Raw genomic sequence first — 27,703 nt, forward strand, 5'->3', positions numbered from 1 at the left:
AAGAGAAATCCCAAAGTACAGAAAAAGAAATTGTGTTTTGAAATCAAAGAAACCTAAGGTAAGTAAAGTTTAATGACACTATTGCAGTTTAAATCAATTGTTTAGGTAAAGCATGTTGAAATCAACCAATTAGTGAAAATAAGTTCAAATTGTAAAATAAGACTATAATAAGTTAGGGAAAGAATTATTAAAGATAGAATTAAATAATATGAATAGAAAAGAAAGACATAGAAATAAATTAAACATACATAATAGATCTCAGGTTAGAAAAAAATTAATTTAGCATTGGGCATAGAAAGGTGTAAAATACTGAAATTTTGAGAGGAAAAAGCAGAACTTGAAAAAACTACTTAAAAAAAACAAAATAAGTTGATTTAATTTTGAGTTATTTGAAAGGAAATAAAGAGAAAAAGTGACACCTGAACCCTTCAGAAAACTAGAATCTCTAGCAGATAGTTTTCTAGTGTACAATTCATTACATTCCTGTGCCATAGTTGAGCTTTCACCAATCCCTTTAGGAATTGCCAAAATAGCTTAATGAATGGTTTTCCAGCAGAAGAAAGGTTAATTTTGAAGTGATAGATTATTTCTTCTCTAAAGCTAGCTAAAAATCTGTGACACTCTAAAATGAGGAACTTGTACTAAGTTATTTTTGAGTCTATTTGCTTATTATTTACAAAAAAAAAAAAAATCTATGATTGTAACTAATTCTACTTGCTTAAAAGCCTTTAAAGAAATTGATATAAACTGTGTAACTAACTACTAAAGAACCAGTTTACTAGAGGAACTAATTAAACTCTGTACTTTGGTTTCAATAGTTGTGCTAAAGGATTAGTAATTTAGAAATTTTAAAGGAATTGGCTTGTTTCTTTGTAATTCAAAGAAGCAATAATGGGGAATTGGGAGAATCATCATGAATTGTTTGCCATGAATCATTGTAAATCAAAATTTATTGGGTTGAAAATATTATGATAGTAAATTAAAGAATCTAATCAGTCCTTTTATGTACAAAGAGAATAACAAATATTTACACTTATGTCCCCCCAGGTTATTGGGAGATAGTTGTGAAATGTTTAACACAATGCCTGGCTTGTGTAAAGGATGAGCACTATAGTAGGAATACAACTGAACAAATGCTATTCCATTTATAGGTACTTTTTCTAACTGGCATGGAATGTTAAAAATTGGCAAATTGTATACTGAATACTTTAAACATGCTTAATTAACTTTCAAAACATAGAAAAATCTTGGCATATTGTTGGCAATACATCAACTACTATGATTAGCATGAAAATGCCAGAAGTAATTTAAGATAAATGACTTTCTGTGAATTGACAAATATGAAAGGTATTTAATGGAACTACTATCACATAACTGGTGATATTTTAAATCCAATAAGGCTAAGAGAAGTTGTTAAAACAAGTTTCTTCCTCTTTTCAATCTGAATATTGTTACATTATAAATACATCCATTATATGATTATTACAGTATATTTTTTAAAAAACACTAGAAAATAATAATAAAGGACTTACTGTTAGGAGAAAAGCATGATAAATCCTCTTGGAAGAGCTTTGTCTTTGAAGTTCCTTGGGATGAGTCCTACTGACAGAGTAGTGTGAAATTCTACAATGCCATTTGAGGAACTAGAATCTCTCTCACCCAAAGTGGAGAAATGAAACTTTTGAGTAATAAATGGGTGTCGTTTAGGATCATCTGTAAACTTATATAATTGTATCTTTTAGTGCTACAATTTTGAACCAATTATTTACTATGTATGAATTTGTGATCTGAAAGTAGCAATAAAAATAAAAGGCTAACTAGATCTTTGGGGTCTGAGTAAATGAGATAGGTAAGCCATTTTTCCTCAAGTGTGTATGTGTGTGTGTATTTTTAGTTCACAAGGCAGGAATCAATGTAGGGATAATAGGAATAGTAGAAGGCATTATTAAATAGATTCAATTAAGCAAGGATGAATTACTCTAGATACTACTCTAGTGGTAATTTACATGAAAGCCATTTGTCAACTTGTGTAGCTTTTAATCAACTTATATTGCAGGTCACAAAGGCCATCTGTTAGCTTACACAGCCTTTGAGAATTAAAAAAATATATATCATTGAACACAAGTTAATCCTTGACCAAGTTTGAACTATTCCCTAGTTCTAAAGCCACAGCTCCCTTTCATACCATAGCTTTCAACAAAGAAATTATGCCCAGATATGACCCATTTGCCTATATGGGCACTTTCCTACTGGGAAATCACATCTCATGCTCATTCTATCATATTCTAGAAAAAATCTGATATTTTCCCTTTGGGATTAACTGCAGACCAAGGTGGAGAATGACAATTTGAATGATGGTTGTAAATGAAATTGGTGAATGTTTAAAAAAATTCTAAATGAAATTTTAAGGCTAATATTTATATATAAAAATAACAATTATCTAGACCTAAACTATGATTAGTGAAATTTTGCTATTCAAAGAAGACTCTCTTAAGACTTCAGTTTTCTGCTATGCCAAATCTTAAATCAAGGTATAATCCTGCATAAGGCTGCTAGTTTTCAAGGGAAATGTCATGCGCCCCTGCAGTCTGAGAACTGCCACAGATGAATGTGGTCTCTAGGAAAAATCAAGAGAACCCCCTTGCAGAAGTGAAGAAAGGATTCTCTTGATCTATTCCCATCTTTGTTAATAAGAAATTTTCCTACCTGGTTAATTCTGAACCTGACCATGACATCCTGTCATACAATTGATTATCTATGATTCATAGCTGAAATTAAATAGAACTAATGAGGAAGAAGAGGAAGAGAAGAAAGAAGATGAACAACAACCAACAACTCTATTAGTGACTAAGAAATATATATTAGTCAGGAAGAGATCATTTTGAATTGTCATTTGAATCACAGATAATAGAAATTGGTAGATTATTTAGGTTTATTAAAAGACTACCCTGTACCATTCTTTCAGCATAATATTAGTAGGAGATATGATGAAATTTCCAAAATTAGATTAAGAATTTTACATGTAAAAAATTGTTTGAACCATCTATCTAATAATATTGAGACAAAGATTTAGTTTCCAAATCAGTTGCTTATGATACAACAATTAAATTTCTCTGAAGTTTTAGGTGAATTGTGCATTATTAATATAATGATTCTTCTTTTTTACATATTAAATTTCTCAAGTCTTGGTACCTAAAACAGATCTAGAAGGAAGAAACTCTTCAGAGCTGACCTGAAAACATGACTTGTTTTAGAAAATATAAAATACTTTTGAACTCTTTTCATTTACATCAAGGATGTGATCCTTAATAACTAAATCCACATAAAGCTATGAAGCTATGATAACTAGAATTTGTTATTAGCTTTCATGGGATTGTAATTTATGTTATTTGGAAACTGATTCGAAGGTCTGACCATCAAGGAATCCTATTAGGGCAATGATACTTGATACCAATAAGCCTATGAGGTTGACATCTATACACTACATATGGAGGCTCAAAGGGAAGGCTGCTTCTCCTGACTTGATTTACCCACTATGACATTTCCTCTTAAAACAGAAAATATTCTACCAACTGTAAAGCCAGACTTGTTTGACTATGTATGTATGAGCGTGCACACTTACACATGCGTGTGTGCATACACACACGAGACTCTAGCCTGAACTTAGGGAAGCAATTTTTTCTTTGCTGTATAATGTCTCTATTTCCTTTGGAAAATTTCTATAATCATGGCAGATTATCAATATAACCAATAATATCGATATCTTTACTTCCTAGGAATATATGGGGCACATTTCAATTATTACAATGAGATACAGGCATAAGGTTTGAACTATTTAGCCTAAATTTTAGTACTTCCTAAAATTAATGTGAGGATAATTCGATATTGAAGGAATAGTTTATGGAATCAAATTGCTATTCTATTAATTATTTAGCACAAACATCTTTAATTTTGGTTTAAAAAACAGAATAATAGAATATTTTGTCTTATATAATGGGAAAAGATAAATTTTATTTGGGTTTATTATTACAATCTAGATACTGAGCATGTCTTAAAAGACAAACATGTTTTATTTTAAATAACTTAAATAACTGTCTTGAACTTGACTATTAAATATATTTACACATCTCATCCCAGAGCTTTTTCGGACAATTGCAATTATTTTGGCAACTTTCAAATCAGTTCAGTTGTAGGGGTCATCATAATTTTTTTTAAAAGTGTTCTATTATTTCCTAACAAAATCTTATCCTCCTGGGGGAGGGATGAGCAGCTAAAAGGAAACAGAAAGGAAAGTAAATTGTGTTAATTTTTCAGTTGCCTTTAGTAAATATTTGGAAGATTAGATAATAATAAATGCCAAATATAAAATTTGGGTCTAGAATTGTTTAATTTCTCAGTTTTTTCAATTTTCCAATCTAATCTCTGGTCTAGTGAGATTCATATTAGTGCTATTAAAATTTGAGTTGGCTCTTCCTATCTTAACCTGGTTATTGTCACAGCAAACTAGATCTATTTTGTCAGAGATTTTTAACACAGAAGGGGATATCTCTGCAAGTGACATCAACAAGAAAAGCAAATCTACTAGAAAGATTTCTCTGAAGCCCCACTCACTCCAAAATTGGAAGAGGAAAGCTGTGCAAAGGACCACAGCATAGCATCAGAAGATTTTTCAAAGATTGGACAACTGCATGTGATACAATTAGTAAGCAGCACACCACCATCATCATCCTCTTCATAAATCATTCCTAATCCATCTTTCCTGAGTCTATAGAGTGACTGGAATTGTGAATCCTTCTTTTCAGTCTTCTGCTTTGGCTTTACTCCACCACCTATACAAATGACTGATAATTCCTTTGGTCAAAGAACTCAACTTATTCCTTATTTTCCTTCACTTTCTATGCTACAGTCATCTAGATCTGTTTGTGTAATCTATGAGAATGCTGCCTCTCATAGCCATGACAGGGTAGCTATTTGTCAAAATTGCTTTTATTGTTTTCATAAACTCAAAAGATTCCCAGAACTCGTATACAGGGCAAACAATGCTTGAGCTGCCATGCTGAAAGAGATGTTCTATGGTTCCTCGATTTTCATTTTATCATGTAGGGCATGTTTTTCAATTATCTTTCCCTTGTGGTTCTTGACAGTCACTTCAGCCATTTCTTGTATATTCAAATATAAGTTAAATATTTAATCAAATGCAGCATAATCATTCTAAATTGTGCCCATTTTCCCTCTTTTTTAATGTAATTTTTGTGCCTCAGTAAGGAGACTGCCCCCTTTTCGTTTTGTATTGCCCATGGAGAAATGCCTCTCCACGCATTTAAAATTGAAACAATACAAAGAAAGAACAGCATATTTCTGTGGTTTGAAGGGGGGGAATGTGAGAAATAATTTATTTGAACCCTTATTCTATTCCAATAAGTATTAACAAATTTATAGAATCATATCTCATTAGGCTGTGAGCCTCATTAGGAACTGTGAGCTACAGATTCTTTTAATTATAGGAAGTTAACTTGAAGCCCATCACCCTCAGGTTTCCTTGTTGTGGTGACAAAGCCTAGTATGGTGAAGGTGACTCATCTACATGGAAATGCCCTCCCCAATATACTTTTGTACACCCGAACTATTCTTTCTTATCCAACAGGAGGACGTGACTATTTCATCCAACTTGTGACCCTGTTGACATTATTTTGCTTAGCTTAACTTATACAGCACATATCATTTGATGGAATTATTCTGTATTTAATGTAGCTATTATAGAATATCTAGAGAACTAACTAACCCTACAAAAATAGGGTCCTGGAAGAAGAGGAGTTTTTATTTCAACATTTAAGACGCTCTGTAATCTGGTAGTCAACTTCCTTTCCAAACTCATCTCTATTATTATTGTTTCTCTATAGCAATCACCTGTTCTGGCCAAACTTGTTCCATACACATAGTGTGATCAGTTCTACTCATCTACAATGCTTCCATTCCCCATCCTACTCTCCACTTGCCTTCTTTCAACAGCCCATTTTCAGCTTCTTCTCCTCACAGAGAGGCGACTGACCACCCCAGCTTTCAATGATCAATCCCTTCTCTCAACTCCTACAAAATTTATTGGCTGATCAAAGAATGTGATTCTTAGAATATGCCATATTCCAATATTTTATCTCTTTTCTTAATAGTATCAGGTATCAAACTTGACTACAAAGAAGTTATTTGGTACTGCTCAGAAATGATTAGGTATATGATAAGAGAAGCAAAATAGCCTAGTGTAGGATAAACTCAAAGAACCCAGCTATTGCAGCAATGACTCATTTTTTCTTTTTTTTTTTTTTTTTTTTTTTTTTTGAGGCTGGGGTTAAGTGACTTGCCCAGGGTCACACAGCTAGGAAGTGTTAAGTGTCTGAGATCAGATTTGAACTCAGGTCCTCCTGAATTCAAGGCTGGTGCTCTATCCACTGCGCCACCTAGCTGCCCCAATGACTCATTTTTTGACAGAAAAAAATAATGGAAACATTTAAGTGTATTTCATTAGAAACTATCCTCACAACTCTGGGAGATATTATCCCCATTTTTCAGGTGAGGAAACTGAGGTTAAATGCCTCGTCCAAGACCAGAGAGCAAGTAAGTGTTTAAGAACAGCAAAATCAACTATGAGAGTCTGGATGAATCATGATATGCTACCCACCTCATGATAGAAAAGTGAGACTCTAAAAGTTTATTTTTCTTGTTCTCTCAAAGTGGGGGGAAAAGGGAAAAAAAGAAATGAATTTTCTTGAAAATAATTTAAAATACATCTTATCTTTTTATGTTTATTATTTTCACTCTCCCATTAGACAGTAAGCCCCTTGAGAGCAAGAATTCTATTTTATCCCATTTTGTATCCCCAGTACTTTCACAAATCAGAAGGTTTATTCTGTCTTCTCTCAGCAGTACTCTACACTTTGGGAGCATAGTCAACAATGAAAAGGGAACATCACAAAGACTGACATTGAGGAAAACTGACTTCTAGAATGATTTCTGATACTTTCATTGCTTTTCTATTCCCTCCTAATTCTTTTCTAGCAATTCTTCTGATGTGCTACCCTCAAAAGGATGCCAACAACACACTATGATTATGTCCAAAGTTTTTTCTATTATTTTTCCTGGAACTTACTAGACTTTGATGTTAGTAACCACTTCTACCCACTTGAAATTTTCCATGTTTCAAATACACTACAGAATCCTGGTTCTCCTACCTTAGAATATATTCTATTTCCTCTAACGGTTCTAAATACCCTAGGTCTTAATTCTTAGATTGATTAATTCACTAAAGGAGGATACCTTACAAATCACCAAGTCCAGTACTAGAAATTTCAAATAAGGAAAGAAGGTCATACAATTCACTACATAGGCAAGATTAGAACCCAACTTTCCTTTTTCCTAATCCAGTAATCTTTCCTTTATACCAAAAGTGGAATTCTTCTTTATGCAGTATTATTGTAGCCCATAAGATCCCAGAATCTTTTGACAATATTCAGCGTTTCATTATCTTGTTTAGGTGTAAGGCACTATGCTGGTTGTTGGAGATGCTAAGCAAAATAACAGTTTCTGCCCCAGAAGAGCTTATAAACAAATGGAAGATAATTTGAAAAGGGAAACAGAACAGGTAAAATCAGGAAAGGCTTCTCAGAGATGACATCTGAGATCAAGCTTGAAGGAAACTCTAAGATGTCTAAAAGGCAGAAATGAGGAAGGCATACTGAGGGAAGGAACCAATACAAGAACTCTTAGGTAGGACACTAAATGACATTTTAAGAACAAGTGAGCCAGGTTAGCTAGAATAGAAAGAAAATGATGTAAAATAAGCCTGGAAAGGAAAGATAAACTAGAATCAAAATAGTGTGACCATAGGTAAGTCATTTAACCTCTCTGTGCTTCAACTTCCTTATCTATAACACAAACAGGTTAGACTAGATGTTCCTTCAAGATCTAAAACTTATATTCATATAAGAGCTTGTTTTATCTTTGAAGTACCATTCCACACATCCCAGGGTATATCCAGTTTTTATTTTTAATCTCCTAAAACACTTGTCTGTCCAATTCAAAGAAAATAATTCTTAAAATTGAAAAGGTCACATAATAGCTAGATGTTACTCAGTTTGACTATTTTCTACTTGTTACATTGTTATTTCTTGTGAGTCCAAAAATAAATCCCTTTACAGCAGAGATTACACATTGTAATTCTTTTGTAGTGGGTCCCCCAAGACTTAACAGTGGAAAGTCACTAAGGTTGGTTCAACTGAATATTTCCACAACAGCAGATCTCCAAAGAACCATTAGAATTATATTATTAGTATTATTAATTTGAGGATTCATATAATGTCCTTACTGGTGACTCTAAAATTAAATATATATATATATATATATATATATATATATATATATATATATATATATATATATATATATATACACACACACACACACACACACACACACATACATGCATACATATATATATATATATATATATATATATATATATATATTGACTTAAAAGGTTTTATTCATTTGTCTAAATAAATGTCTGTCGCTATTATCCATAAAACTCGAAGCCCATTCAAAACAGAAACCAAATTTGTTATAATTTGTACAGGTTAATAATATCTACAATTTCTTAACAATTACTTGTTTTAAATAACAGTGTTGAAATTCAAAGTTGTAGAGATTTTTGGAGCTCTGGATATATCATGCAATGTACCTTCTAAAAGTCATGATTCTCCTTAATTTTGATAGTTTCTAGTTTCAAGCCAATATTCATTTTCCTCTCCATCTCAGTGGTTTTTGCCACTCAGCATGTAAACATATACTTATTCAACCAGCTAGAATAAAAAATGAAATTTGATTTCCAGACAATGGGCTGAGAAAAATCTCGAAAATGAAAAACAGAACACCAAAATATACAATAAATGGGATCAAATATATATTTCCTCGAATAAATATAAAAATTTCAAAATCATGGAGGCAGAATGGAACCTACACAGAACATTTATCCCTATCTTTCCTAATTTTACATAGGACTCTGAAACCCAAAGGAGGACACTTGCAAAACACATTTTAAAACACAAAGACTAATTAATTGATTTCAAAATTAATATCTGTTTGTCTCAGATGGTATCTTACACAAATAACAGCCAAGAGCATCAATATTTGAAATTCACTCAGTATGAATCCCAAGGTTTTTCACTTTTTAATAAAAGTTTTCACTTTTTAAAAAAGCTATACTTAATTTATTTCAAGATGAGATGGTGTTAATTTGCATACTCAAAGTTCAAATATACTTCAAAACTTTAAATTTAATTTCTCCTAACAATTTTGAAAATTATACATCAGCTAAGTAAACCTAGCTAACATTGGCAACACCTCATTTCAGCCTAAATATAATATTGGACAGTCTCATGAAGTCCAGATTTTTAACACTAGGTCAAATGATTAACCTGTCATTTAAAAAAAAAAAAATGTTAACTAGAATGTAAGTAGAAAAATTAGTTTTTAATACATAAGAAGGCTAACAAATATAAATACATAAAGACATATAACTTGATAAATTTTATTTGGATATGTAATGTATCCATTACATTATACTTTCATATCTTAATTTTTAAAAAATTGAATTAATCAATAAAATTTTGACAAAGTTACTAAAGTCACAAAGTTACTAAAATTAAAAACAAATGGCTCCAAAATGCCAGATCGTGTACTCAAAGCCTGGGCTAGGCCTAACATCATAATGTAGCATGACAGTCATCTGGATGAGGATAAGAAAAACAAATAAGAAATAAAGAATAAAATCCTCATGGCAATGAAAATATTGACTGGGTAGAGGAGTAAAATGGAACAGTCATAAACAGACAATTATATATAAGAAAACCTGATTTAATTAGGCAAAATGCTGAATTTTCCTTATAAATCCTAAATATTTGACAAAAAGAAAAAACCTGAAACACTTAAAATGTCAACAAATTCTTTTCTTCTATCATGTCATTAACACAAAGCATAGAGTTTAAAACATCTAATATGTAATACAAGAAAAATCAAAGTAAAGGAGCATAGTCTATTTTTAAAAGAATACTGTCTTGGGCAGATAGAAAAAAGTAATCCTTATTCAACATTAAAAAAAAAATTGTTTTCTCTTTAGTATGCCACTTCTTTGGCATTTCTCATTTCCTATTCTCTCTTTATGCTTAAAATTTGTATATATAAAAACACTCATTCAGGAAAAAAATGCATATAGTGCTCTATGCTAGGCTCTGTAGGGAATACGAAGTAGGTTATAAACCAAAATCCGTTTTCTGCTCTTACAATCTGCGGTCGCTAGGGGGCGCCAGAGCGCTGGCCCTGGAATCAGGCCTCAGCAGCTGATTCCGTTCTTTTCATCCTCTCGGTTTTCTCCATTGCAAAAGAGGGATGATATTGGGCACATAGTAAGTAGTATGTAAATGCTAATTATCTTCCCTACCCTCTAATAGCAGAAAATAGAAAACTCTCTATTGTGCGATATATCCTCCCTCCCAAGATCACAAATACTTATCCAACTCCTGGCTATCCTCTTAACTATATATATCCAGATGAGGATGTTCTTCCTTTAACCATTAATTCCTTGACTAAGGAAAGAGCCTAAGAACAAGAAAATGATCAGCAGCATCCTTTCTTCCTTCATTAGTCTATCCTTGAAAGGATCTTTCAAGAGATGCCAATGGTTGGATCTTCCTTTTCAAATTTCCTATGAAATATGAATCATCTTCTACCATTCCAAGAGTCTTGCCTTTTTTGATCTGAATCACTTCTGTCATCTTTCTGGAGTGACTGAAGCATCTTCAATAATTTTCTCAGCTGACAGAACTAGTTAGTATGGTGGATAAAATCCTGGGCCAGGTGTCCACAAGACCTCAGTCACTTACTAACCGGGTGACTCTGAGTTTCATAACCTGCCTGCCTCAGTTTCCTCAACTGTAAAAAAAGGATCATAACCACCCAAGGTTGTTGTAAGGACCAAATAAAACACTGGAAAGCACCTACAGTTTTACTACTTTTCCTTTCTTCCACTTCCGTCATTAATTGCTGTCAGCACCTACAAATTTTTAGGAATATCCACTAATAATTCCTTGCTGACAATCAGATTGTTTCTTTAGATCAGGTGACAATTTACTCTACATGCTAAGCAGATTGTATGGTAGAACTGGTTAATCAGATCATTTGGGGGAGGAAATATTTCTTCACAAAAATGCTTTTTAAAAAGTACAATGGATTTGGTGTCAGAAAGCAAGAGTAATGGATGGGGTCTAATCCTGGCTTGATGAAGTATGAAGCTCTAGGAACCGATTTCCATGTCTGTACAACTGACATAACAATGGTCTTCTCTTCTCCACTGGGTCAACCAAAGGGCACTCCATCAAGTTTAGTGCGCACTGCTTCAGACATCACCACATGCTTTCTCTTCTTCGGGTCTTCTTTCCCCAGGCATCCAAAAGCCTACTGCCTGCACCACTGGGCACCACCAGCCCAGGAGCGAACTTCAATGTCAACTTCAGCAGCTGGATATGCCTGCCTCCTGATTGGCCTAAGAACTGACCTGAAGGAAGTGTTCTCCAAACTCAGCTTCCCCAGTCCCACAGATTGCCGCGCGAGCCCTCCCACTGCATTAAATTCCCTGTGGGGTCTGGCTCTCATTGGGGAAACCTCCAGGTGCCCTTTCGGGCTCGGGCCCACACCTTCGTCTTTCTCCTTCCTTCTCCCCAGACGCAGCAAATACGCTGCTCCTCACGGAAGGCCCGCCCCCGGCGCTCGCTTCCTGCCCCGCAAGGGCCGCGCCGCTTTGAGCCACAAGCCCTCGCCTGCCGCAGGCTCGCTAAGGCTGCGGTTTTTGCCGCGCTCTCCAAACCGGGCCCGCCCTCCGCTGGGCTCCCACCAAAGTGTCTGCCGGATCTTCGAGAAGCCTGCCCCGGACACGCGCGCCGCCACGCAGCGCGATCGGCCATGATGGCCGTCCTCTAGAAGCTCTTCTTTGGCGACGGTCCTGCGAGGGCGGGGGGCGGCGAGTCGACAGGGGGAAGGGGAGGGGACCTCGGCGCGGGGAGGACAGGACGTTCTCGGGAAGGGCCGTGGCCCAGGGTCGAGGACAGGCGGGGAGGCGAGGAGCCGGGTACTTACCATGGCGGGGCGGCGCTGCCTGAAACGTCCTCGGGGGGTTTCAGGACGACCCTCGGCAGGTTGGACATGCTAGGGATGGGGAAAGGGTGAAAGGCGGGGACGCGGTGAGGGGGTGTAGAGACAAAACGGAGCGCGAGCTCCCGGGGTTTCGGCACGGGGGCCGAGATCAAGGGCGGGAGCCGTCGCAGCGCTGGTGGGGGTGCCAGTTTCCGTGTCCTAGAGCGAGGGACCCCCAAGGGCGACCTCGGTCTGTGCCCGGGGGAAGTGGACGTGAGCGTATAAAACCCCGCCCAAGGCCGCACTGAGAGGGATGAAAGCGCCAGGAGGGAGGGGCCGTGGCGTAAGCCCCGGATGTTGGAGTTGGCTAGGGAAGTAGCGGGGTGGAGCTTCCACGCACTGGCCGCTCTAGTGTGTGTCACACTGTAGGGGCGGCAGGGGGCGACCAGTTGATTGTGGCCGGAAGGGAGGAGCTGAGCTTTTGGAGTAGTGGAGAAGGCGGTGACTGGGTGAATCCAGCCCTCTCGACCCCGCCCACCGAAAGAACAAACCAGAACGAACCTTAGCTAGCTATTTCCGGAATCGTCATATCCGGCTTCGATGGCCACTTGCTGAATTGAGCTCCGCCCTTCTGCGTTTAGCCAATTGCCAATCATTTCCGTTCCCTGTCCTTCCGGATCAATCGACAATCACAAAAGAAAATTCTTAGAGAGGGAGTGTAAGTTAAAAACGGTTCCGGGTCTACAAACCGTTTCCGCTCTGGTTTCTGCCTCTTTCTTTTGAGTAGTACTTTGACTTACGACTAGGGGGTGATATATCCCTGGTGCTGTGATAGGTTTCCACCCCTCAAATTGGCTCATTTTGACCTTTCAGTCTCTCCATCTCACCCACCCACAGACTGTAGTGTTGTTGGAGCTCCGGTAAGCAGAACACCCACTCAGACATTTCGTGGATTTTACTTATTCACATTTTTGTTTCCCACTGAACAGCGCCACCTTCTGCCTTACAGCAGGCTACTACCTCTTCAATATTTTTTTAAAAGCCTAAGAGTCAGGACATAGGGTCTCAACTCATCTACCACAAGTGAAAAGTTCGTTTACTTTTCATAAGACAGGATACTCTTCTTTTTAAAAATCCTATTCCGAAAAAAAGGTTTTATTATGTGCCAAAAGCTGATAGGTTCTTGGGATAACAAAGATCAAAAGAAAAGTGAGGGGCAGCTAGAGGGCGCTGTGGATAAAGCACCAGCCCTGGAGTCTGGAAGAGTTCATATCCAACTAAACACACTTAACACTCAACTACCAGTGTGATCTTGGGCAAGTCACCTAATCCAAAAAAAATTTTTAAAAAGGAAGAACCAGACACATATGCATACATACACACATGTGCTAAATGATAAGAAAATGTCCTTGCCCTGGAATATGTTGGAGGCAAAATCTATACACAGTAGAAGATTCCAGAAACTTAAAGCATTCCACCTATCTACATCCTCATATATTCCATGAAGACCTATTCTCGTGCTATCCATTTTATCATTCATTGTACCTCAAATTTGTAAGAAAACTCAAAGATAGTTCAACCCATGCTTGATCTAAGGATCGCCAATTAGTAGTCATTCATCCTCTATTTCATCAAAACTCTATTGATGAAAAATCCACTACTTTCCTCAATAGCCCATTCCTATGTTTTAGTTTTTCTTACCATAAATCTGAAATCTCTGCTAAATCCACTTCTAGCATCTGACAGGATTCTTAATCCATCAGTAATCACTTCTATCTTACATATCTTCAGTTTCTTTCTCCTTTCCCTACATTTTCTTATTCTCCTATAAACATGTCTTCCCAAACTTAAAAAAAAAATTATTTTTAAGCCAATTGTTTCAACTTCTTTTTCACTACCAATCACTTTGATAAAATGTTCACCCTCCATAGGTGTATCCCTGTCCTGCTTCCTTTCCTCCTTCATTTCCCCACACCAGAGAAAAAATTTGCATTATGTAAAAATCACTTTACATAGAAGTCTGTGAAATGTCTGTTTATACTGTCTGTATAATGCAAAAGACAGACACCCTTTTGCTAACATAGGAATAACTCCTAAATCATCCATCAGTTATTATTGTGTGATCAGTCCACTTTTCCCAGGTGTACAAGAGGGAAGTCAGGACACCAGCTCTGAAAACCTTCAGTTTGGTAGACAGCCTAATTACTCTTTTCTCCCACACTTTCATTCAGAGCCTAGCTCTGGCAATGCACATGTCAATCTCATGATCTATGTACACATCCCTGGAAAGTATACTGTCAAGTGAACTTATTTATGGCATCCAAAATTCCTCTATTTGCTGTAACTAATGATTCCACACATGCATGGTGTGGTATAGTGTGGCAGGGATGGAACCTGTTTTCTCATGGTGTTTATTATGAGATAGTACAAACAACAGAGAATGGATCCATATGTTGTTACACCTTAGCCGCAGAGGTTGTGTTGACTGCATAGTCCTGTGTGAACAAAAGGTCACACACCAATCTACCTCCACTTTAGCCTTGGTTTGTAGCCTTCTCAAGTTAAATAATTTATCGTCAGTGTAGTAGCTGGCCTTGGTGCCATTTTTTATCCTCATTGAAGGTGTCATTACTACGTTGCTGAAAACATCATGCCTAAAAACGGAGCAAGCACAGTGCTGCTTCACTTCCTTGCTAACTGAAAAAGTATAAGAACATCATCTATCCAGAATCTGTGCAAGCATGCCATAATGAAACTCATCCAATATTAATGAAATTTTGCCATGAGTGTCCACAAGTCCTCACAAATGACAATATCAAAGGCCTTGATCAGATTGATAAAGATTTTGCATTAGACTTCTATTCTGCTTTTAGCATTTCTCCTGGAGTCATTGGGCATCATACAGTATATTGATCGTTCCTTGGCCCTTTCTGAAGCCACTCTGGCTCTCAGGTAGATGACTATCTTCCAAGTGAAGGACCAGCCTATTAAGGAGGAGTCTAGTAAGAATCTTGCTGGCAGTAACTAAAAGAAAAATTCCCTTGTGACTGTCACAGGACCTATTTTCTTTTCCTTTAGAGAGATAGATGGTGGAAGCATTCTTGAACTTCTAGAAGATAACCTCCTCTTGCTATATAACTTGAAAACATTTTAAGTTTTTGTATGAGCAATGGAATCCCTGTCTTGTAATCAGTTGTAATAGATTCAACACTAGAAGCTTTGCTATGTGAAGGAAACCCCAAAACTTCTTCAGTTGGAAGTTTAATTAGAGTCAAAACTCTCTGTGAGTTAGATACTAAATTCAACTTCTAAGGAATTGTAGTGTCCTAGAGGTTGAAGCTATGGCTGCCAATATTTTGATTGGGTCATAGATGTATATTTTGTGAACCTCAAAGTAGGAGGAATTATTGAATGATATAAGGGGTGGGGAAATCTGGAAGTAGCAGAGAGAGAGTAAAGAATTTTCTAACTCCTCCACCTAGAACAATGAATTGGGGGCATCAGCGAAAGGGCAACAAGATCTGAAAAACATGGCCATGGAGGACCTAGGACTCAGTGGGAGCCAGAAGTTGGAAGGAATGAGAAATAAACAGATTTAAGATGAAAACAAGTTTGTTGACTATAGAGGAGGCATTCCAGAAGAGGAAAGGTGGAACATTGTGAAAAGATGGGTTAAAGGAAAAGAGAATAAGAAATTGGGCAATAGTAGATGGAGAATAGAGTTTGAATGATCTAATGGAAGTTCAGAATGAGTAAGATGGGAAAATATAATGGTAGGTTTTTTTTTTGTTTTGTTTTTTTTAAGGAATCTACTTGGAAACAGGATGAAATAGGATCATTTGTGCTCCTAGAAGTGTTGACAGTGGCAAGGAGAATGGCCACTTCATCATGTGGAACTGAGTGGAGGAAGAGGGAGAAGGAAGAGATGCTAGCAAAATCACCTGACTAATGTTACATAAGGAGAAGAGAATAAAGAGCTCTTTGTGAATGACCTCAATTTTTTTCTAATATGATGGACCAACACATTTGAATCTGAAGAACAATCAGGAGATGGGAGTGGCTCTTCACCATAGCAACAGGGAACTAGAATGGTTGTTTTTTTTTTTGTTGTTGTTTTTGGTTATTTTTTTTTTCTGTTCCAAGGAAGGTCAGAGATGGTGAGGTGGGATGATAAGGTGTGTCCTTTTCCTTTTGCTTCCTCTTCTTCCCTCCAGAGGGAAAAAAAGAAAATTTTGTGGAGAATGATACTTTCTTCTATTATGCAGGTTGGATTTCTATCTCCTGTTGCTCCCTTACCTAACCTCCAGTCTTTAAAGGGGAAAAGAGTATTGAAATAGGCTCTTCTACCTGATTATGTGCTTCCCACCTCATACTGTCTCTGCCTCCAATCTCCAACTTCCTTTAGGAAGAGAAATGATGCCTTCCATTCAGTAAAATCCTTCTCATAACTAGTTACACCCTACAGAAAACAGTCTGAATCCCTACAGGGCATCCAGTTCTCCGATCCCTACCAACCAATTTCTTGTTCGCATTCCCCTCAACCTACTCCGCTAAAGTTTTAGTCAAACGTCACCCAAGCCTTCCACTGTGCCCTCTGCAATGCTTGTTCCATGGCAACAAACTTTCCTTCATTTTAAGTCTTTTCTTCTCCTTCAATCTATTTGCTGTTATTGAAACCTAGCTTCTCCCTGATGAACACAAACTCTCTAAACATCCTTTCCAGTATTGTCCTTACCTTCACTCATTCTCTTTAGCTCAGTGGTCAACATAAGGGACTTGGAATATTCCTTGTTCCCATTATTAGGGATCTATCTACCATCAACATTCTAGTAGTTCTCTGTAGACCCCCCCCAAGTCAAAACCCTTTTTCAGGTAATATGTGACTCATAATTTTTGTCTTCTCCCCAAATCCTACTCTCATATTAGGGCACTTCAGTGTATTACTGGCTTTCCTCAAAACCTTAACCATTCAGTTCCTCAATATAATTTCCCATAACTTACTCCTCCACTCAACCTCAGTCACACATAAAAATGCTATGCTCTTGATTTTTCCATCATCACAAATTTATAGCCTCCATATTCAAGAGTTCTGAAATCCTGTTATCCAATATATTGAGTTTTTATCTTCCCCTCTGCCTTTTCTTATCAAACTCTACTCTTCTTCTGCACTTTGAGCTCCAGTCTGCTGACCTCAAATACTCTCCGAGGTAGCTAGGTAGTGAAGTAAATAGAGCACTGGTCTGAATTCAAGAAGACCTGAGTTCAAATCTGGTCTCATACTTACTAGATTTGTGATTCTAGGCAAGTCAATTAATTGCTATTTGCCTCTGTTTCCTCATTTATAAAATGGAGAAAAGAGCACCTACTCCCAAGATTGTTGTGAGGATCAAATGTGTTCATTTTAAAGGACTTAGCATAGTGCTTGGCACATAGCAAACACTATGTAAAGGTAATTACTGTTATTACTCTTATCATTATCTTGCACTAGACACTCCTCTTTTCCCCATCTTAATCTCTTGATGAATTAATTCAATTCTGTGCTATCCTCTTTTGAGTCCCTAGCCACCATAACATTTTGCTAATTGTGTTGTGCTAAGTCTCAGCCTTGGATCAATCCCATCATTCATTTCTTGCTGTCCCCAAATATGTCCCCATATTCTCCATCCTGAATAAACTCTAACTTGTTCTTTTTATTCCCACAAACATATCATTTGCCTCTTTTTGCTAACCTCCTTAAAAAGACTATTTATTTTAGGTGCCTTTTTGTTTTCTCTTTCCAACCCCTTATAATCTAGCTTCTGACATCATTCCACTGAAATTACTCTCTTCAAACTTAGCCATAATCTTTTAGTTGCCAAATCTAATAGACATTTCTCAATCTTTATTCTCCTTGACCTACCTTTAACATTACTGATCATCCTTCCCTCCTTGATAATCTTTTTAGGAACACTATTCTAGTTCTCTACCTATTGCCTTACCAGTCTTCCTTAGAGTCCCAAGTGAAACCACATCGTTAGGAAGCCTTTCCCAATCCCAACTCACTTAATTATAGTATTACCCCCTTTATTATTTCCTATTTATCTTAATATGTTTTGTATACATTTGTTTGTTGACTCCCTGAATAGATTGAGAGTTCTTTGAGGGCAAAGACTGTCTTTTGCCACTTTTTGTATCCCTAGTACTTAACAGTGCCTGGTACATAGCAGATGCTTAATGTATGTTTATTGACTAGCTAGAAATCAGTCAATAAATGTCAGATATTTTAGTAAGCTATCTTTATTTCCTCTTCCTACCCCACTGGAGGCTAGTGACCAAGCAAAATTCTCATGGAGAACAAGCAGGAGATAGTAATGTTTTTTCCTCTTTTCTTCCTTCTTGATATACATACTTCTATACTAAGACTGGAGAACAAGTAAGTGACTCCTAAAGAATATACAGTATATGGCAAATGATGTCACAAGAGAATAAGATACCTGCCTCTCTATTAATGATTGAACTTCTTCACCATATCCCAGAAATCTTTTCATCTACGACTCACTTCATCTCTAGAACTCACCTTAGAAGGACCCTTTACTTCTGAGGACTTCCTCTGATTGCATGACTTCTCCCAGAACCTCCTTTTAAATAAAGTATTCTAAGTCACACATCTCTTTCCAGGCAATATTCTTCTGTATTTTTCCATTATGCCCCTTCACCAAATAAGTGGTTTTCTTTTCCCTACAACTTTCTCTTTATTTACTCTCCATCTTAACCAAACTGAGCTACCTGGTATTTATTGAAGTTGGCATTTCATATTTTGATTCTCACTAATGCCCTTATTTGCTCTTACCTTGACTTCTTTTTTTTTTTTTTAATTATTGCTTTTATTTACCAGATATATACACGGGTAATTTTACAGCATTGCCGATTGCCAAACCTTTTGTTCCAATTTTCCCCCTCATTCCCTGCATCCCCTCCCCCAGTTGGCAGTTTGACCAATACATGTTAAATATGTTAAAGTATAAATTAAATACAATGTATATATATACATGTCCAAACAGTTATTTTGCTGTACAAAAAGAATCGGACTTGAAATAGTGTACAAGTAGCCTGTGAAGGAAATCAAAAATTCAGGTGGACAAAAATAGAGGGATTGGGAATTTTATGTAGTGGTTCATAGTCATCTCCCAGAGTTCTTTTGCTGGGTCTAGCTGGTTTGATTCATTACTGCTCTCTTGGAACTTATTTGGTTCATCTCATTGTTGAAGATGGCCATGTCCATCAGAATTGATCATCATATAGTATTGTTGTTGAAGTATATAATGATCTCTTGGTCCTGCTCATTTCACTCAGCATGAGTTCATGTAAGTCTCTCCAGACCTTTCTGAAACCATCCTGTTGGTCATTTCTTGCAAAACAATAATATTCCATAATATTCATATACCACAATTTATTCAGCCATTCTCCAATGGATGGGCATCCACTCATTTTCCAGTTTCTGGCCACTACAAAGAGGGCTGCCGCACTCACCTTGACTTTTTAAGAGTCCCTTTTTTCCTTTGAAATGCATCTCATACCACTTTATATCACCTTCTTGGGGAATTCTTTTCCTTAATTGTTAGAAATCTCAAATTAGAATTATACTGATCCGTAATTTCTTGAATGAAAGGATCTTTTGTTGTGTCTTTATATTTCCAACACCTAAAATGTTGTCTTGATCATATGATTGATTGAATTAAATAAAAATTAGAAGTCGCATAAAATCACAACAAGCAAACTTTTGAGTTTGCTTTTTTTTTTGAGCAAATGTACAATCAATAAAAATAAAGATAATAACTTTACTGTAATTTCTTACCAGAGATTACCCAAGATAAAACTATTGCTACATTAAGGAGATAGAAGAACCCCTGAACAACCATACATGGAAGATATCTCATCTCTTTACAAAATATAGAGCTATAGCATTCAAAGAAAACATTAAATTGGAGGACCAACTCTCATAAAACATGGAGAGAAATAATATAACCAGAAATATGGCAGAGTAATTACTATTTTCATACAACAACAAATTTTAAAACTTCAAAATGAGCAATTATGTACCAAATATAGAATAATAATTGAGTCCACAACACGGAAGATAACACCAACCCCTAAGGTTACATACTTACTGATATAACATCAAAGAATTTTAATACTTTAATAGCTCCTACTTACCATTCTCATATCTCAGCCAATCTGGTGTCAAAAATAGGGAATAGAGACAAACTAAAGACTGATGATTCAAGTTTTATTTTCAGAGAACTCTGACTACCTCATTGCAGTGACTTAGCCTGATCACAACAAACATGATGACTGACATTGATTCTTCCCAGTCACACAAAGGAAAGGGATTGTGAGGTAAGAAAAAGAGGAAGAGCTGAGCTTTGTTCAGAATCACAGGCTAAAGAGAAAAGAACCTTAAACTTGAAATATAGGAGATTAGAAAGCTAGTTGAAATCTATCCTGTCCCCTAATAGTTTATTCAAAATGGGGAACTGAGTCAGGCAAACCCCATCTTCCAACTTTAAGCAGCTGAGGATAAAAGCTCAGCCTTGGAGCTATGTATAAAAGTGGGAAAGGAGAAGGAATTTATAAGACCAAAGATTTAAGATAAAAAGCTTAGGTTAAAAATACATAAGCAAACAAAGAGATTTTAATCTCTTTTAAGATTAAGTTTTTACAAACTGTCTTAAAACACCCTAAACAAATATACTATAAAGGAAAGTGAACCAAAATAATCTGATAAAAAAGGCTGGTGCAAATCCTCTAGAATCTGCTCTAAGATTTTTATCAGATGAATAAAAATTACTGCTAAAAAATCCTGAATAGTTCAAAAGAGAAACTAGAGAAAATCTTAGTAATGAAGTTAGGACAGAAATAAAAGCATTCAGCACAGAATTTTAAAACAGAGAAAGAAAAATCAAACATGGGGAAATGTTTCCAAAGACATAGAAATTAGAAGGGAAAAGGAGGGGGGCAAATAAACAGAATAAAGACATAACAAAAATACTGAAGTGAAAGAATATTAGAAGGAAAAGGCAGTGTGTGGATTCTTAATAAAACAATGCAATTCATCTTGACATCTGAGTTTCAGAGTTAAAAAATCAGAGAGCTCCCAGAAAAAATATGACAAATATATACATTTACTGCACTAATGCAAGAAAATCAATCACAAGTGAATACAGTGAAGCTTGACCAATAGAATCTATAGATCACCACTGAAAGAAAGAAAAAAAATGTGCATCAGATTCTAAAGTATATAGTGATTAAACTTTACAGTTTTAAGTAATAATTAATTTTACAAGCAGCCAAGAAAAATACCTTTAAATGTGAAGAGGCATTCAAGTTGCCAAAATTATTATACTTTCATAAGAAATTTAGTACTAATGTTGCAATAATTTATTTCAAAAAAGCAAAGGATATGAAACTAAGCCCCAAATAATTCCTGCTCATATGAACCCAGTCATGAATGATTTTCCATTAACATTTAAGTTTTTTTTCCAGTTCTATACAACTTCATGATCCCATTTTTAACAGAATCTTCTTGACAAAGATACTGGAGAGAAGAGAATAGATCCAATAACAGGAATCATGTCCTTAGTTATGGAGTCTGATTAGACAATTGAAGAAAGGAGTGAGCATCATAGCCAACAATGCCTCAATTCTACATTATTTCCTCCATGAATGTATTATAGTGCATCACATCAGAAAGTAGGAGAATGGAGTAAGAATGAAAAAAGCAATAACAGACAAATGTAAAAGAGACAGCATTGATCTAGAATTTTGAAAGTTTGACCCTTGTGTAGAATTGTGAAGAACAATTAAAGATATAATCCATAACCAGAAAATAAATTTAAAATTTTTATCTTAAGATAGAAAGAGAAGAAAAATACTGAGGGAGATAAACAATAAGGAAATGTGTTAAATAGTATGGCAAAAGTAAGTTAAAATAAAATTAGAAATGATATGGAGGGAAGATTTTGAATGGCATATATATATGTATATATATACATATATATATATATATATATATATATATATATATATATATATATATATATATATATATATATATATATATATATATATATATATATATATATATATATATAAAGAAAAAGGAATCAAGGAAAAATTAATAGCTTGAGTTAAGTCAATTTTGGGAAAGGCTGGTTTGTGAAAAGTGGTTCGGAAAAACACATCAGTGAATAAAAGAGCATCAGTATCATGAAGGTAATCACAAATATAAATATGAGAGAAAAGGGATGATGAAGACCAATATAAAACTAATGAAAAATACAGGCATAAAAAAATAAGACTAGATTAACCAATGTAGTAAAATGAAAGGGAAGTAACAAAATGGACAAAAAGAAAACCCAACAAATTTCTGCTTATTTAAAAAAAAAAATGAAAAAAAAAGAAAATGATAATCTGAAAAAACTATATAAAATTATTTTTAAATGGGTTATAATCATATGCAATCAAAATAAAAAAAAACAATATCAAAAAAGAAACAGAGAAACTGTGCTGAAAGGATGCATAGATAATATCTGTACAAAAAATATGTTCACCAAATAGTACAGTATCTAAATATTTGAAGGAAAAGTAAATTGATTTGCCAAAGGGCATGGATATATAATAATTGCAAAAGACTTTACTCTTTATCACAATTGTACAAATCTATTAAGTAGTAACAAGATGGAAACTATAGAACTAAAGAGCTTTTGGAGAAGTTACAGGTGAAAGGTATAAGGTTTGTTGTGAATTGGAACTTTTAAAGGCTATACACAATTCTCAGTTCTATATGATACTTTTACAAAAAATAGATTATGTGCTATGTATGTTATCACTGATAATATATTGGAAATAACATCTTTTATAGAACATATAAAAATAGTAAATACAGAGAGCACCGAAGATAGAGAGTAAGTGGATATTTTAAAGAATCATCCTGAATAGTCATCAGATTAAAGAACAAATCATGGAAAATACCTGTGAAAGGGAATGATAATGATAAAGTAAAATACCCAAAAGTATGTGATGCAGCTAAAAGTATCTCAAGAAAAAAAATTATACTTATGAAAATATGCATTGATATAAAAAGGATTTATGAACTGAATATGCAATTAAAAAATAAGAAAATCAGGAAACATACCCAAAATAAGCACAAAAGGAAAATCTTTAAAAGAAAATAAAAACAATGCAGATGATAAAACTAAAAGCTGGAAGCTAATAAAATTGATAATACTCTACCTAAATTGATGAAACACAAAGAGGATAAAAATCAAATTATCAAAATAAAAAATGAACAAGGTAGAATCACAGAAAAGAAAAAGAATATTCAAAACCTATTTAACACAATTATATGCTACCAAGATTGACAATTTAAAAGAAATGGGGAATTACCTACAAAAATACAATGTATAGAAATGAATCTAAAGAATTTAATTCAAATCTCAAAAAATGAAATCTAACTGCAAAGTAACTACCAAAAATGGGGAGGGAGAAGAGGTTGCTGCATGGGATGAATTTAGAAGACAATTCTATCAAATTTAAAGAGAAAATAATACTGCAGATTCTCAAAAATTAATAAATCATTTTGCCAAATCCCTTTGTGAAGCAAATATATTTCTAGTTTTTAGAGTAGTGAGGTATGCGGCAAAGATAAAGAGTTGTGAACCAACATTAACAGTGAATAATAATGAAAACTAGTCAACAAAACAAAAATATAGCAATATATTTTAAAAATTCACTATTACCAAATTGAATGTATATCCAAACATCATTCAACATTATGGAAACATTTAGCCTCATTATGTTAGGAATAAGAAAAAAACAATAAACCAATGATTCTATGAATACATTATGGGGTGAGGAAGGGAAGCCTTTGATAAAATACTCATTTATGCTAAAAAAAAAAAATAATCAGAGAAAAACCTATTTTAGATAGTTTGTCCATATCCCAAACCCAAAACTAGCACATTAATAATAGAAGGAAAATAGAAGCATTCTCTATAAATATAAGAAGATCCATCTCCATTTTCTCATTGATATTTCACATAGTTATCAAAATGCTAGTAATAGAAATGACAAGGGGAAATTAAAAGTATATATTAATGCATTATTGGTGGAACTATAAATTGGCATATCCACTTTGGAAAACAATTGTGAATTTAAAAAAAGGGAATAAAATGTCAAATTTAATTTGGAGATTCCATTGCCAGACATATAGTTCCAAACAAGTCAGTTCTTAGTAGCTTAAGAACTGGGGGGAGGGAGGGAAAGTAGATGTCCATTGGCTGGTAATGTTCAAATAAATGTTTACATGTGAATATAATAGAATATTATTGTGAAGTAAGAAATGACAATGAATACAAAACATCTTGGGAAAACCTTGAACTGATGCAAAGTAAATGAAGTAGAGCTTGGCAACAAATACACATGACCACAACAAGGTAAATGGAGAGAGAGGACCATCATAAAACTACAAATGATAGGAAATTATAAGGAACAAGCATGATCCCATAGAAAAGATATGTGAAGGTTTCAAAGATTGGGGTATGAAACATACACAAGAGTGGAATATTGCATGTAATGTTGGATTTAAATTTCTTGATGTGTTGGTTTCTTTTATTTTTTTTTCTTTCTCTGTTTACCAAGGACATGAAAGAAGGAATATAGAGGGAAATCTGAGTAATATAAAAAGAAAACCTATCAAGAAAATATATAAAAAGAAAAGTATATGCAAAAATAGTGGGAAAAACAATTGCCAAACAACCCTCAGGTGATCAGAAAAGGAAATAATTGAGATAAAAGTTTCAGTAGAATTATAGGATACAAAATAAATCCAAAACTTTGATGGCATATCTATATAAAAATTACAATCTCTAGGAGAAAGTCCTATTCAAAGTATCTATAAGATGTATCAAATACATGGAATCCTATCTATGGAGGGAAATGACTTATTTACATACATTTAAAAAATACCTTGGAACAATAAAGTCAACAATTCAAGGACTATTTAATATTTATGATTGGAATATTATGATACAAAAAATAACATTGCATAAATTAGTTTGCATTTTTATTTCAATAAAACTAACAATTTAAGGTCTATATAACATAAAAATTAGGAAGAATATACCAGAATCTCATAAAAGTAATCTTTGAAATAGAATAGTACTTCCAAATTATAGAGCAGTATTTATATTTTTTAATATTTATTTATTTATTTATTTTTTATTCATTTTTCCAAATTATCCCCTCCCTCCCTCCACTCCCTCCCCCCGATGGCAGGTAATCCCATACATTTTACATGTGTTACAATATAACCTAGATACAATATATGTGTGTAAATACCTTTTTCTTGTTGCACATTAATTATTAGCTTCCGAAGGTATAAGTAACCTGGGTAGATAGACAGTAGTGCTAACAATTTACATTCACTTCCCAGTGTTCCTTCTCTGGGTATAGTTATTTCTGTCCATCATTGATCAACTGGAAGTGAGTTGGATCTTTTTTATGTTGAAGATTTCCACTTCCATCAGAATACATCCTCATACAGTATTGTTGAAGTGTATAGTGATCTTCTGGTTCGAGCAGTATTTATATTCTTAAAAATTAATTGGTATTCATTAAAAATAAAGTAAAATCCATGGAACAGAAATTATAAGAATTAGAAACAAATTCAATAATTCAAGTACTTATACTTCTCAGAACACAAATAATGTAGGGAAAGAATTTCCTAGTAGCTACTAGAAAAACTGAAAAATAGTTTGTCAAAAATTAGGCTTAAATCAATATCTCATGCTGTAATAGCAAATTTAAAATGAAGACTATCTGGAAGGGATGGTTGTAGTACAAAAGAAAATAAAAGAATAAGAGTGAGTTCCTTTAAATTATGCCTAGTGGAGAGTTCTTAACAAAATAGAGGCAAAGTTAGACAAAAACTTAAATTAATAAATAGCATGAGAATGAGATAATTTTTCATGAACAAAATGCAACTAGTATAGAAATGAAAGCTGTGGAGGGCGAATCTTTTCATCAACCATTTGATAAAATATATAGGGAATTAACCTAAATATATATGAATTCAAAGCCATTCCCCAAAAGATAAGTGGTCAAAGGATATTGGTAAATAATTCTTAAGAGAAAGTCACTGTTAACTGTATGAAAGATTATTCCAATTAATTAAAGCAATTTTTAGAAAACTGGAAAAGATGAGAAAAGATGGAAATGCTCAATGTTAGAAGGATTTCAGAAAGGCAGACACATTAATATATTGTGGTTGGATTTTTAAGTCCAGTTATTATGGAACATAATTTTGATTTAAGCAAAAAAAGTGACTTCAATATCCACACACTTTTACTTGGAGATCCTTCTGATAAGCATATATACCAACGAGATTAAAAGATGACAAGTTTACACATACACAAAAAATATAACAGTTTTGTGGTGGCAAAGATCTATAAACAAATAGATACCCAGTGATGTAAGAATAGCTCAACCAAATATGCATGAATATAATGGACTATTACTTTGCCATGAAAATAATAAATATGAATAATTCAGCTAAGCATGACATATGAGCTGAAGCATATTAAAGAAACTAGAACCATGAAAACAATGACCATACAATGACCTCACAAAGGTAAGTGGATAGATTTTATTTTTAAAAATCAGAAATCTATATAATTATAATGACCATATAGGCTCTAAATAAGAATTGTGAGAACTCTCCTTTCTTCTTTGAAATAGGTAACTATGGTTATAGAACTTTGTTTACATGATTTTGCATGGCTAATATATTGCTTGGTTTTATTGAACTTCTTTTCCCCTTTTTAAACAGTATTACAAGAAAGGGCTTCCTATGTGGCAAGTAAAGGGGTGAAATATATTTCAAAATTAAGAAAGTCTGATACATTGTAATGAGTCAGAGATCCTTAGTTCAAATACCTCCTCTTATGTTTGCTACCTGTATGACTGGTAATTTCACCTTTCTGGGCTTTAGTTTCCTAAAATGAGTAGGTTGGAAGAGATAACCTATGATATCCCTTCCAACTCTAAATCGATGATTTTATACTATGAATAGCATCATCTCACAAAATAGTAAAGAATCTGAGAAGAGAAAATGAGTCAATAGAAATCTTGCACAAGCTCCAAGTAAATTTCAAAAGCTCTTATATATGAAACTGGAAAGAGCATACCAAATAGACAAAAAATTCAAGGGCTTTGTTTGAATTTCTTATATTATTTATGACAAAGGAAGCACCACTTATAAGGTTTAACACCTTAGTTCTCTACAAGAGAGTAGAAGTGACATTTAATAAGACAAACATAGAAAGAGTGAATAGACTAGACCAAATGGAGACTGAAGAAATCTAACCCAGACTTATGAAAGTTTTAGTGAGTCTATTTTTAAGAGGTATCAAAAGAGTGACTAAAAATTATTATTCATAAAATATAACCAATAAGACATTTGACATGGTCAATATAAAACTGAAAATGAAGT

General features: G+C 34.5%; 1 protein-coding gene and 1 long non-coding RNA gene across 3 annotated transcripts in view; one reads left to right on the plus strand and one right to left on the minus strand.

Annotated features, from left to right (window-relative positions):
• Nucleotides 1-20,472, minus strand: part of LRIF1 (ligand dependent nuclear receptor interacting factor 1) — a 35,657-nt gene extending 15,185 nt beyond the window's left edge. The window contains exon 1 of one of the 2 annotated variants that reach the window (XM_074263028.1): nucleotides 20,368-20,472. Coding sequence is in view for 1 of the 2 variants with exons in the window: in XM_074263027.1 (XP_074119128.1) it covers nucleotides 12,178-12,245 (68 nt within the window). In the remaining variant the exon portion in view is untranslated. Of the gene's footprint in view, nucleotides 1-12,177; nucleotides 12,726-20,367 lie in introns of those variants that run through there. The other variant, XM_074263027.1, reaches the window with a different exon arrangement.
• On the plus strand, nucleotides 12,678-16,165 carry LOC141539780 (uncharacterized). Its single transcript, XR_012481388.1, has 2 exons — nucleotides 12,678-13,094; nucleotides 15,980-16,165. It is a non-coding gene; the product is annotated as an uncharacterized LOC141539780 (long non-coding RNA).
• Nucleotides 20,473-27,703: the final 7,231 nt, after the last annotated feature.

The sequence above is a fragment of the Sminthopsis crassicaudata genome, chromosome 4 (genome assembly GCF_048593235.1).
Source record: "Sminthopsis crassicaudata isolate SCR6 chromosome 4, ASM4859323v1, whole genome shotgun sequence".
NCBI classification, from domain to species: Eukaryota; Metazoa; Chordata; class Mammalia; order Dasyuromorphia; family Dasyuridae; genus Sminthopsis; species Sminthopsis crassicaudata.